This window comes from Corapipo altera, unplaced genomic scaffold (genome assembly GCF_003945725.1).
Source record: "Corapipo altera isolate COAL_440 unplaced genomic scaffold, ASM394572v1 349, whole genome shotgun sequence".
Classification (NCBI taxonomy): domain Eukaryota; kingdom Metazoa; phylum Chordata; class Aves; order Passeriformes; family Pipridae; genus Corapipo; species Corapipo altera.
The window spans coordinates 760938-774011 of NW_020884997.1; the positions used below are offsets into that span (position 1 = coordinate 760938).

The following is a 13074-nucleotide window of genomic DNA, read 5'->3' on the forward strand; positions in this document are numbered from 1 at the left end:
CCTGTCAGGGCACACGGTAGGCCAGGGTCCCACGGGGGGCTGCACTGGGGTGGGGGTGGCCTGTCACCCCCACGAACGGGGAGGGTCACCCACCCAGCCCGGGGCGCAGCGAGACATCGCCCACCCCCGGTGCTGCCGGGGAGCGCCCGCCCCCGCAGGCACAGCACGGAGGTAATTGCAGGTTATTGTTCTGCTCTGTCGTTAAATACGGATCAGTTCTCTTCCGACACACGCTCCGAGGAGTGCAAACTCAGATCTCCTGCCCCCGCTCAGCACCTTTCCTCACCTGCCAGCAGCCTGGCACAGCGGTGGGTGTGACATGTCACAGTGGTGGCAGAGGGTGTAATGTGTCTTCGGCACATAGAACCACAGGGACCTCAAAACTCACCTCATTCCACCCCCTGCCCTGAGCAGGGACACCTTCCACTAGACCACATTGCTCGCAGCCCCATCTGACCTGGCCTTGGACACTTCCAGGGGTGGGGCAGCCACAGCTTCTCTGGGCAACCTGTGCCAGGGCCTCAGCACTGGGAAGAATTGCTTCCCAATATCCCATCTAACCCTGCCCTCTGGCAGTGGGAAGCCATTCCCTATGTCTTGTCACTCCAGGTGCTTGTCCCAAGTCCCTCTCCAGCTCTCCTGGAGCCCCTTTAGGGACTGGAAGGGGCTCTAAGGTCTGTCTCCCCAAAGCCTTCTCTTCTCCAGGCTGAAGACATTTCGTCCCTCAGCTTTGACAAAGTCAGAATCCAACTACCCAGATCCTGGGCTTTCAATTCAGTTCAGAGCCCTCTGCCAGTCCTGGGGCCCAGGCTCTGATGTTTCCTTGTCACTGTTCCCTGTGGGGATCTGTCAGGGTTAGAAGTGAAACACAACCCAAAGAGCAGCATAACAGCTTCTTGAGAGAAAACAAGTTGCTAAAATTAAATAAGCAAAATGAGAGAATGGAATATTTTTACATTGATTTCCTTGTCATGAATATTTATAAAACCTAGTTTAATAATATTAAGCAAAATACAGAAAAGCACTGGGTGGGCACTGTGGCCTGCAACCCCTTCCCATGGCAAGGCACACGTCAGACCTCAGTGACTGTGGTCTGCCAGGATCCGAGCTGCAGCATTGCTTCCAGGAGCTCAGAGCAGGGAATCACCCATCCAGAAACCAGAAAATCCCCAGAAAGACTCACAAAACCCCAAGGAGTTTATTGTCCATTGCCACAAGCAATAAACACAGGGAGGCCAAGCATCTTTTCTGTCTGCCCCAGACCACTTGCTCTCATCTTAATTGGCAATTAATGACATGAATTGTGTTGTCACTCCACTCCGCCTATGCCTGCTCAGGAACGTGGCTGGTCCTTCCCTGGAAGTGCTCAAAGCCAGGTTGGACAGAGTTTGGAGCAACATGGTCTAGTGGAAGGTGTCCCTGCCCAGGCAGGGGGATGGAACAAGATGAGCTTTAACCCAGACCATTTTGAGATTCAGTGATTCACCCACTGTAGCACAACTGGCCTCATCTTCCACCGTGGCCCATGGACATTCTGCAGATCCCTCCTGCCAGGATCTGGTGATTTCCAGCCTGGCATCAAGGCCATTTCCTGTCTTCTGATCCAAGGGGTTATCCACTTCCCCTCGAGCACATCCAGGTGAAAAACCCACCTTGAAGGTGCAAGAATGTGCAGATTACAAAGGGAAAAGCTTGGAGAAGTGCAGGGAGAGGGATGTGTTGTCAAGACAACAGCGTCTGCAGGACTGGGAGGGGGAAGGAGAGAGGAGTGGGATACCCAGGGCTCTGGTGATGGACACAGTGGTACGGGAAGCTGAGAGTGAGAGCAGGAGGAGGTGAGATACCCCCCACTCCTCCGCACACCAGGACAGCTCCCAACCCTGCTCCTAGTGAAAGAGGATAATTTTGGGCCCCACAGCATCCCCAGAGCCCATCACCTGCATCCTGCCCAGTCCCACAGTCCAGCTCCCTGGAGACTGGTGCTCAGGGTCCAAGGGATGGAAGCTGCCATTCTCCAGGCCCAGCACACTGCACTAATTGTGGAAATGGGGAGCAGCTCTGGCTCACAGAGCAGCACATTCCTATTTTCAGACCTTTCCACAACTTATTAGAGTCCAAGTCAAACTGACACTCCACACTGTGGAGCAGAGGCTGGAGAGACCCCGATCCCACCCAGCTCCAAACCCTCCTACTTAGAGAAAAGGTTGAAACTTTGTTCATGCCTCAGACGTGGATCAGAAGGAGACAGGCACTGAATTCCTCAGCTCAGGGAGGGGACAGCAGGCACAGCCACCTGCGAGGTCTGTCATAGCCAGTGCAGCTGCAGAGCTGCCAATCTGACACGGATCCAGCCTTGGATCCAAGTTCACCACCATGGCAGTGAGGATACAGGCGTGATCAGGGCACAGGGCACCTACAAACCCTGGTGTGAAAATGCCCATCACCATCCCCTCAGCCCAGCACCAGGACAGAGAGAGAGGACAGGCAGGGGGGAGGTGCAGAAGCAGCTGGAGGCTCTGCACTGCTGTGCTCACCTCCTGAACCCCACGTCCTGAGCCCCACACCCTGAACCCCACACCCTGAGCCCCACACCCCATTCCCTCCTCCCCTCAGCTGCCAAAGGCCCTGGAGCATCCTGGCAGAGCAGCAGCTCCAGGCCCTGGAGCACAGGGAGCCCTGCTCCCCTCTGAGCCCCTGTCCCCTCCAAGACCCTGGTCCCCACACACCCATCCCAGCAGCAATCCCTGCCGGGCCCTGATGGCTCCCTAAAGCTGCTGCACTATTTTTACCCCATGGTTGCTATAGAGACATCAGAGCCGCTTGCTGTGATGATGCAGCTGCTTTGGGTGATGCAGCTGCTTTCAGGCAATGCAGCCTCTTCCGGAAGCACTGCATCACCCACTGCATCACCTGCTGCCTCATCACCCACTGCATCACCCACTGCATCACCCACTGCATCACTCACTGCATCATCATCACCACCCACTGCACCACCTGCTGCATCACCCACTGCATCACCCATTGTATTACCCACTGCATCATCTGCTGCATCACCCACTCCATCATCACCCCCTGCATCATCCACTTCAGGTCCTTCTGGACACACACTTCAGTCCCAGAGTCCCAGAGTGCCAGATCCCCGTGCCCATGGTGATGCCACGGGACATAGGGTCACACAACCTGTTCCATCCATCGCTCCCGGTGCGCCAGCTTGGGATGAGCTGCTGCTCCACCAACCTGGCCAAGGTGCTGCTGCAGCTCAAACCTCTGGCCAAAGCCAGGGACCAGAGGGGACAAAAACAGCAGCGCTGCATGGCCACAGGAGGTGACAGTGGCAGGGATGTCACTGACATCACAGATTTTAGCTGATTAACCTCCAGCACACTGTGGGAAGTCGGTACTCCAGCAGGAGAAATCAGGGTCCCAATCAAAGCAGGGGCAAACCTGCCCCAGGCTCCAGCCCTGCTTGGGTCTGAGGGGAAAGCGAGGTGCTGTGGACACGGTTGGACACTTTTGTCCATGAAACCCCATGGAGGAGCATGGCCTGGGCTGGGACCCCCCGTGCCCAGGGCAGCCCCGCTGTGCCCCACAGGTCGGGGAACCTGGGCTGTGCCCCAGGCAATAGGAGCGTTGGCAGCAGAGCCGGTGGTCCCCTCGGAATGCTGAGCTCCCCTACCCCTGTGCTCGGCTCAGGGAGCACGGCTATAAACGGCGACACGGCGGCCGTGTGGGGATGAGCTGGCAGGAATAGCTCACACAGCCCTCGGCAAAGAGCCCAAAATAGAACTCGCCAGCGCCGGGTGTCCCCGGGGAGACGGTGCCGGCTCAGCCCTTGCCAAGGCTGCGCTGGCATCCCACCTGTGCCTGAGCTGGGGGTCCAAAGGTGCCGGGACACAGCGCTTTGGGACAAACCCCCTCCCTGAGAGACAGACCCGGCTCTGCCCAGCCGGGGGCTGCAGCTCCTCTGGGGCTGTAGAGCACAGGGAGCCAACAGCCCCTTGCCATCCTGTCCCTGCTCCCATGGCCTCAGCCCCCCGAGGTATCACTGCAGCGCCCTTGAATGCCCTGGGGACATTCACCCCACAGACCAGAGAGCCCCATTACAGTCCCAGAAAGCAGCTCCCCCTCCTCTGGGCTGGGCCAGACTCTAATCATAACCTCAACAGGCTAATAAAGGGATGGGAACTGCCTGGCTTATCCAGGTGGGATAGTGCTGAGGTGGCCCCACAAAGCACTTGGCAGCTCTGATGTTCTCATCAGTGTCACAGTTGTGTCCCCTCTGCCTCTCTCTGCCCTGCCAGGGGGAAGGAGCCCCCTGCCCAGGTGAGGATTCTGGGTACCAGTACCACCCATGCCACAGGGTACTGGTATCACCAGCAGCACCTCCAGTCACTGCCCAGCCCTCCACATCCTGCCAGGGCTGTTCTGTGCAGGCAGAGCACCCCGGGGTGACACTCGGGCACCTCAAAGCCACCTCATCCCAGTCTTGTCCCAAACTGACCATGTGCAGATCCCATCTCACTGCCCCAGAGGCTGTGCAGGCACTGCTGAGATCAAACCCAGGGCTCAGAGCCCTGCGTGGAGCTGCAGCTTCTCCAGCAGCCATCCCTGCGGCCCCGTTGCCATGGCATCCCCAGGGATGGCAGGGATACTGGCAAGGAGGACAAGGAGGATGAAGATAGGTGGACACATTGGCTCTGCAAAGCCAGAACAGGGCTGGGGCGGATCTGAGGCCCCCTGGCAGCAGACAGGGGCTGTTCCTGCTCCCCTCCATGGAGGTCCCAGCTGCCCGGGATGACTGGCATAATGGAGCTGGTATCACCATGCTCGGCCCTCCCTGCTGGGGCATCTCCCTCCCCTCAGACACCTTAAAGCTGGTGAGTCTAGGCTGGTGGAGCAGGAAAAGGAACTCTCACATTTGAACATCTGCAAGGACAGGTCATTCCTGCTCTCCAGCCAGGACAGCCAGCCTAGGCTCTGGCACAGGGGTGACAACTCATGGGAGCAGCAAGAGGGGCAGAGGAGGAAGGAGTGTTTGTGGGGGGGTGTCAGCTCCCCAACACTTCCTTCCAACAATCTCCTACTTGCAATTGCTGAGGCCCCAGAACCTTCCATCTTCCACCACCACCCCCTCCCTCCTTCTGGCCCTCCTGGGCCACCCCTGACCCACCCTGAGGTGTCTTGGGAGTGGGGCAGACCCTCCTCAACTCAGGGGCTGCAGTGGCTTCCTCTGGTGCTAGAGTAGCAACCCCAATCCTGGGCATCCTGTGCTCTTCCTGCCACCACAGCTTGTCTTCTAAACTTGTGGGTTTCAGGAAGTTTTTTAAGGTGTTTATTTTATTAAGGTCTTTATATTATTGTGTTTTAAGAAGTTAAGGTGTTTATTTTCTTCGAGTAACTTGGTGTGCTCATGCACAGAAAATGGAAAGACAGACACATTTTTGGGGCTTTTATGGCCAGTTTAGGCAGGTACTGCATTAACAGAGTCAGGACAAAGCTACCATAAGGTTTTCCAAATGCTCCCTAACGTGATAAGACTGACTTAATATCTCTGCTAGCTCTGATTCTCATTGTCATCCTCATCTCTGACTGAAGAACACTGAAATGCTAGATTATATTTTATTAATCGCAAGAGAAATTCCCCCTATTGTTAACGTGATCCAGAGGGTGCAATGACAAACACCCTCACAGCTGCAATGGCCTGTGGAAGTACAGAGCCATGGGGGCTATGGTGGTGGGTCAGGGGTACCTGTGACCATTTCCCCCTTCCTCCCAGTTCCCTCTTCCTGTTGGAACTGCTCCAAAAGAGCCACCGAGGAAAGTGGAGGAGGTTGCTGGGAAGCAGGTTCCTGCACAGATGAGAGATCTGGGGACAAAGGAGACCTGGAGAAAAAGGAGGTCCAGAGGGACAGCAGACTGGTGCTAGTCCTGGTACATCCCACTGGCACAGGGAGCTCTGCCCGAGGAGCAGATGCAGGGCCCCCGGCTTCCCCTGCACGGCACAGAGCACTCCAGTGCCCCAGGCGTGCTCTCAGGTGCCCCAGACGTGTGCTCGTGGTTCCCCAGATGTGCGCTCAGACCACAGGGTTACTAACGCCAGAGGGGGCTCAGGGCGCTCCTAATCTCCCCCGGCTCCAAGTGGGGCCGGCTGTGGGCTCAGACCGGTTTGCCCACGGCAGGGTCCCACCGTCTCCATCTGGAGATCCCCGAGGGCAGGTACACTCACATCCTACCCCCGCACACAGACACCTCCGCACGGGTGGGCGCGGACACCCCCCTCACACTCCCGCACACGGGCACCCACGCGCCCCCGCGCTCACGGACCGCCGCACACGAACACGCTCCCCCGCACCCGGAGGCAGGGACGCAGACCCCTCCAGCCCCCCGGCACACGGACACCCCCTCCCCGCCGCTCCCCGCACCCACCCCCGGGCGGACGCGCCGCCCCCCCGCGCCCTCCTCCTCGCGCAGCGCCGGGCAGCGGCACCGGGCACCGGCACCGGCACCGGCACCGACACCAGCCCCGGCAGGGGCACAGGGCAGCGGCACCGACACCGGGCGTCGACACCGGCAGCAGCCCCGGCGCCGGGCAGCAGGTACCGGGCCGGGGGTGGGAGGCGCTCCCACCATCACCACCAGCCGGGGGCGGCGGCGGGAGCGGGACCGGGGTGGCCCCGGGGTGGAGGGGCGCCGAGAGGCACCGGCCGGGCGGAGGTGGGGAAGAACCGACGCCCAGGTCTCCCCGGGCTCGAGGGGTCCCCACGAGAAGGGGCCGTGGGGAGCTTTCGGACGGGGATGCACCGCTGGCGCTGCCCCGGTGCGAGCACTGACCGCAGGTCCAGGGGCTGCAGGACACCCACAGAGAGCACGGGGGCGTGGGGAATGGCTGGGCGGCTTGTGCCCACCCCGGGGGGATCCTGGGGGCACCGGCTGCCCAGGGCTTCAGGAACGGCCTGAGGACTGGGACAGGGAACAGAGGGAAGAAGGAGCAGGGAATGGGGAGCAGCAGGAGCGAGGAGTCGGGGGCAGCAGGAGTGGGGGCCATTGAGAGCAGGGACTGGGGGCAGCAGGAGCAGGGGGCAGTGGGGGCAGTAGAAACACAGTAGAAACGCAGTACAGCAGAAACACAGTCGAAAGCATGACTGTGGCTGCTTCTCCTTCCCTCCAGCAGAGGGGAAGCAGAGACCCCAGCTCCAGCCCAAGAAGCCATGTGGGATGCTCACACTGTCTCCACTGGGCTTCATGCTGCGGCGCCCCAGACCTAGCAGGCTGGTGGAGACCATCAAGAACTCTCTGATCTCTTCAGGAAACCAGTGCATCTGGGCAGCTGTCTGCAGGTGGGTGGATGTGGCTAGAGGGGCAGTGGGGTGCAGAGCAGTGCCGGGAGCATGGTATCCCGGGAAGGCGGGGATGAAGGAGCAGGGCTCACCTCTCCATGGTTCCTCCTGCAGCCACCAGCCACTGCTGCCATCACCCAGCACCGAGCAGCAGCCAGTGCCATGGATGAGGTGACGGAGCTAGAGCTGGGGAGCAACTCCCTCCTGAAGGCTGTGTGGCTCGGCCGGCTCCGGCTGACCCGGCTGCTGCTGGAAGGGGGGGCTTACATCAACGAGAGCAATGAGAAGGGGGAGACCGCCCTGATGGTGGCCTGCATCACCACACACGTCGACCAGCAGAGCATCCACAAGGCCAAGATGGTGAAGTACTTGCTGGACAACAGAGCTGACCCCAACATCCAGGACAAGTCTGGGAAAACTGCCCTCATGCACGCCTGCATCCGTGGGGCTGGGGGGGAGGTGGTGTCCCTGCTGCTGGAGAACGGGGCAGACCCCAGCCTGGAGGACCGCTCAGGAGCCTCGGCGCTGGTCCACGCCATCAATGCCGATGACAAGGCTGTGCTGCAGCACCTCCTGGATGCCTGCAGAGCCAAGGGGAAGGAAGTGATCATCATCACCATGGACATATCAGCCTCTGGCACTAAGACGACCAAGCAGTACCTGAATGTTCCCCCTGCGCTGGAGTTCAAAGAGAGAGCCCCCCCCGAGGTGGGCACAGCACCCTCTCATGCCCACCTGAAAACTTCCATCTCAGCACTTTCCCCTGAAGAGAAGGAGAGCAGCATTCTCACCCCACACGCTTCACGTCCTGGAGACACTGGGGACACTGAGCCACCCTCCCCAGGCCAGAGAGCTGGTACTGGCCGGAAAGCCCATCTGCCGCGGCTGAAGCGGCTGCGGTCGGAGCCGTGGGGTCTGGTGGCACCCTCAGTGCTGGCAGCCTCAGCACACCGTGATGACACGCACATCTGTGCTGATGAGGATGTCATCATGGGCATTGGAGACCTCTCGCTCTCCAAAAAGACCCCCCTCATTTGGAGCAGCAGCAGCAAGGGCAGGGACCCCGCTCTCTTTCCTATGGTGGACGAGCAGGCACTGGGGCCACTGGCATGGAAAGCCACCCACGAGAAGAGCCCGGCTGCCCACCCGCACCTGCACCACAGCAGCACCGTGCCAGAGGAGCCGGAGAGCACCGGCTCAGCCGCCGGCTCAGCCACGGGGATGGACACTCTGCACTGGTGGAGGCCAGGAACCGAGCACAATGGAGACCCCCACCTCACCGAGATGGGGAAGGGGCCGTTGGAGAGGAGGAAGCTGAGTGGGTCCCACCTGGCCTTGCTGGATGGCTCACGAGAGTCTCCCTCTGGCAGTGCGAGCACATCACCCAGCACTGTCCGGCGCCGACCACCTGGCTTGCTGGAGAGGCGAGGATCCGGGACCCTGCTGCTCGACCACATCTCCCACACGAGGCCGGGATATCTGCCCCCGCTGAATGTGAACCCCAACCCCCCGATCCCTGACATCGGCTCCAGCAAAGCTCCCTCCCCGCTCGCTGCTGGGCTGAAGCCCCTGGTGCCCCTCGCGCCCAGCTCGCCCAGGCGGGGCGACCTGAGAGCCCGCAGGAAGCTCCTCCGCAGACACTCCATGCAGGCGGAGCAGATGCGGCACCTCGCTGATTTTGAGGAGGTCGTGGCCCAGTAGCTGTGTCACCATTTTCTTCCCAAAGCCACGCTGTCCCTGCAGAAACGGGACAGTCCCAGATGGAGTGATCACCCGCTCCAGGGACACACTGGTGGCCGCGGGGGTCAGACCTGAGCCCAGAGGCTGAATCAGGAACGACCACCTGGGAGGCCAATCCCAGACCGTCCGAGATCGCCAGGCTCCGTGCCAAGGATCCGATCCTGCCTGCAGTTCCCTTATTCCTCACTAGTCACAATCCACTTTTCATCCATCTCTCTCGTTCTGACACCGAATTCCCCCCGGAGCCCCCAGCGGTGATCCTTGGGGCCGAGCGTTCATGAAGTGCCTTCCAGGAGGGGAAGGGGCTCAATGCTGCGGGGGCTGGAGAAGCGGGAACACTCCCCCCGGCAACGGACCGTGTCGGTGCCCTCTCGGAGCGGGAGACAATCCTCCACCTCTGAGATTCTCGAGAGCTTCGGAGCTCCGGCAGCTGAGCTCACCCGGCACCGCGGTTCTGGACCAGGACGGGCTTGTCTCGTCTCTGAAGCGCCTGAGGTTCAGGGCGTTCATTCGCCATCACTCCGAATAGCTCTAAGCGCTGAATCCCCGGGCAGGATTCAGGTCCCAGCCTGGCTGCATGGGAAGCCTCTGCCGGCGGCGTGGGAGCCGGGATGCCAAGTAACCGAGGGTGGCACGGGCCGCCCCAAGGGGCTCATCCACCGGGAAAGTCGCAGGCACCGCGACACAGCCGGGACCCCGCTCTGCTGCCCGCCCTGCGCAGGGAGCACTCCTCACCCCACGCCTCATCCCACGCTCCGTGGGCCGGCCGTGGGCCGTGGCTGCCGACAGATTCCATGATTGCATTAATGCATTTATTTACAGGAGTCCGTGTGTGTAGTGGTGCAGGGGCAGGTGCCAGGTTGACGCCGTTTCCCTGCGGGGACTTTTTCACGATCGCTGCGTTAATAAAGCGCTCGCCGCTGGATGGACAGACTCGTGGTGCGGGGATCCGGCACCGACCGGCCCGGGGGGTCCGGGGAGCGCCGAGGGGATCCCCGCGGGATTCCCGGAGTCCCGGGTGGTTCCCAGGGTGCCGGGGGGGTTCCCGGGGTACCGGTGGGTGCCCCCCCAGTGCCGGAGGTGCCGCCCCCGCCCCGCCCCGCCCGCAGCGGAAGCGCCACGTCAGGAGGGCGGGTCCCGGTGCTGGTGCCGGTGCGTGTCGCGGTGCGTGTCGCTGTGCCGGTGCGTGTCGCGGGGCCGGTGCCGGTGCGTGTTGGGGGGCCGAGTGCGTGTCGCGGTGCGTGTCGCGGGGTCGAGTGCGGTGCGTGTGGCGATGCCGGGCGCGGTGCGTGTGGCGGTGCGGGCGCTGTGCCTGGCCGCGCTCCTGGGCGCTCTGGGGGCCGGCGGGACGGAACTGACGCTGGAACTGCCCGACAGCGACCGGCGCTGCTTCCACCAGGAGCTGGAGAGCGGCATCAAGTTCACCCTCGACTACCAGGTACTGCCCTGGCCGTGCCCTGCTGATACCCCCTTGCCGTGTACCTGCCCGTAACCTGCTTGCAACCCTGCACGCACCCTGCCTGCAGCCCCTGCCCATGCCCCTGCCAGCACCTACGTGCACATCCCTGCCTACACCCCCCTTGTGCCTCATCCCAATGCCCCTGCCTTTGTCTTGTCCATGCCAATGCCTGTGCCTCCTTGCCCGTGCCCTCCTGCCCACACCCCTGCCCATGTGTGTGCCTATTGCCCCTGCCTGTGCCTCTGCCCGTACCCCTGCCCCGAGTCCTGCAGAGCCTCGTGCAGGGCTGCAGTTCCCCCTCCCATGTGTACCTCAGTTCCCCTCGTGCTGCACCAGGAGCTGTTCCCGGCCCCAGCCCTGTGACCAGCAGTGTCCACCTGGGAGCCAGGGCTGGGGTGTACCCACAGCAGCCATGGGAGCCCCTGACCTTGGCCCTGGGGGCTGTCCCTGTATTCAGCCACCCTACCTGAGCTGCTGGCACTGTGGGGCACAGCTTCCCCAGGGCTCCCCTGGCCTGGGCCCCATCCCATGGGCATGGTGCCCGCTGGCCTCTCAAACAGCTGTGGGGCCGGGCAGGGAGCCCTCGCCACGTCACTGGGCAGGTGCCACCCGTGTCTCCCCACGCAGGTGATCAGTGGGGGACACTATGACGTAGACTGCTACGTGGAGGACCCCAACGGCAAGACCATCTACCAGGAGACTAAGAAGCAGTACGACAGCTTCCCACACCGCACTGAGGTCAAGGGTGTCTACACCTTCTGCTTCAGCAATGAGTTTTCCACCTTCTCCCACAAAATCGTCTACTTCGACTTCCAGGTGGGCGACGAGCCGCCCATCCTGCCCGACATGAACAACCGCGTCACTGCCCTGACACAGGTAGGTCCCGGGAGGGAGGGAGGGACAGAGAAAGGTCCTGCCGCAGCCCTCAGACAGCCTCACAGAGCGGCGGTTGGAGGCTCATCCCCCTTCCCCTCCACCAGATGCAGAAGTGCCAACCGCCAGCCAACAGCCCCACCACATCCTCTGCCCGGGACAGGGGTGCTCTGCTGGGTCTGGGCTCCCCCAGCTGCAGCACCCGGTGTCCATCCTGCAAGAGGGAATTGCATCAGCCATTCCATCCCTGGGTGTGAGCCGCTGGGCTGGGCACCCTGGTGCCCCAGCAGGGCTCTCGGCTCTGCCCCAGTGCAGAACCACTCTGGGTGGGGTCTAGCGGGGAACCGAAGCCACAGGCGCTGCTGTCCTGCTCTTGGGACTGTGTCCTGCTCCCTCAGTCGTGCCATGTCAGGAGCAACGGGGCGCCTTTGTCCTTGTCCCCCAGATGGAATCCGCCTGCGTCACCATCCATGAGATGCTGAACTCGGTGATTGACTCCCAGACTCATTACCGGCTGCGGGAGGCGCAGGACCGGAGCAGAGCCGAGGAGCTCAATGGCCGTGTCTCATACTGGTCGGTGGGGGAAACCCTCATCCTCTTCGTGGTCAGCATTGGACAGGTGATACTGCTCAAGAGCTTCTTCACCGAGAAGAGACCCAGCAGCAGTGGGACCAGCACCTAGAGCCGATGTGTCTGTGCCTGAGCAGAGCAGGGAGCGGGATGGCAGCGGCCCTGGGGTCGTGCTTTCCCTCTGATCTGTGCCGGAGGCGGGAGCAGGGGGTGACGTGACGCTGCTGAGCAGGGTGGACAGGGTGGACGTGGACACCCAAGTACAAGCATCCCCCCGCATCGCCTCCCACTCGCCATCGCCCACCTCGCTGCCCTGTCCCCCTGCCTGGCCACCCTGGCCACACGCTCTGGCTCCGCTGAGAAGCGGGTGAGTGCCCTGGACCAGTATCAGCACCAACACTGGGGGACCCTCAGAGCCCGACATGACTGCAATGGCCACGAGCTGCCCCTCGGAGCCCTGCACAGCCAGCGAGGGGATGGGGCAGCTCTGGCCCACCTGGTGCCCACCCAGTGCCATCAGCCCGAGGAGAGCTGCCCATGGGCTGGGGGTCTCTGTCTGCACCCTGATTGTCCCAGGGCACTCCCAGCAGCGGAGCCACAGCAGCAGCAGCAGCATCCCATGAGGGCAGGTTTTTTGCTGGGTGGTCCTGTGGTTCTACTAGCCCCTCCCCTCAAAGCATTTCTCAGGCCAGCAGTGTTTGATTTGCCCGTACCAGGTGGTATTTTCATACTCACGTGGGTTCACGCTTGAGAGTCAGCCCACCACGCACGCCCCGCTGCAGATACATGCCAAGGAAGCCCCATCCCTGCCCCAGCAGCATTGAGTACCCCCACACGCCTGGGACTGCAGCCCCCCATTCCCTGGAGCCCCACAAAATGGACACCCCCAGGAGAGCCCTGGGGTGAGCCCCCTGTGCAAGACCCCTGGTCTGTGCAAGACCCCTGGTCTGTGCAAGACCCCTGGTGACCTCCAGCCCTCAAGCAGGTGTGGGATCCCTTCCCAGAGCTGGAGCAACTCCACTGGCCTTTGCCACTTCCAAATAAATCCCTGCAAGCATGGCTGGCACCTCTGTTATTGGGCACCACTCGTGCCTG

The 13074-nt window shown here is 61.8% G+C and overlaps 2 protein-coding genes across 3 annotated transcripts; both read left to right on the plus strand.

Moving 5' to 3' along the window:
* The first annotated feature begins 6579 nt into the window (after positions 1-6579).
* Positions 6580-9067, plus strand: ANKRD34C (ankyrin repeat domain 34C). Of its 2 annotated transcripts, none has more exons than XM_027666770.1 (3): positions 6580-6596; positions 7169-7338; positions 7450-9067. In XM_027666770.1, exon 3 carries the CDS (start codon positions 7500-7502, stop codon positions 9036-9038), a length of 1539 nt encoding a protein of 512 aa, XP_027522571.1. In that variant the 5' UTR covers positions 6580-6596; positions 7169-7338; positions 7450-7499; the 3' UTR covers positions 9039-9067. The 2 variants fall into 2 exon arrangements, with proteins under 2 accessions (XP_027522571.1, XP_027522570.1); XM_027666769.1 differs by having other exon boundaries at positions 7172-7338.
* Positions 9068-10259: 1192 nt separating this feature from the next.
* On the plus strand, positions 10260-13038 carry TMED3 (transmembrane p24 trafficking protein 3). Its single transcript, XM_027666768.1, has 3 exons — positions 10260-10515; positions 11164-11412; positions 11855-13038. The coding sequence occupies exons 1-3, from the start codon at positions 10351-10353 to the stop codon at positions 12089-12091; spliced, it is 651 nt and encodes a 216-aa protein (XP_027522569.1). The 5' UTR covers positions 10260-10350; the 3' UTR covers positions 12092-13038.
* The last annotated feature ends 36 nt before the right edge of the window (positions 13039-13074 follow it).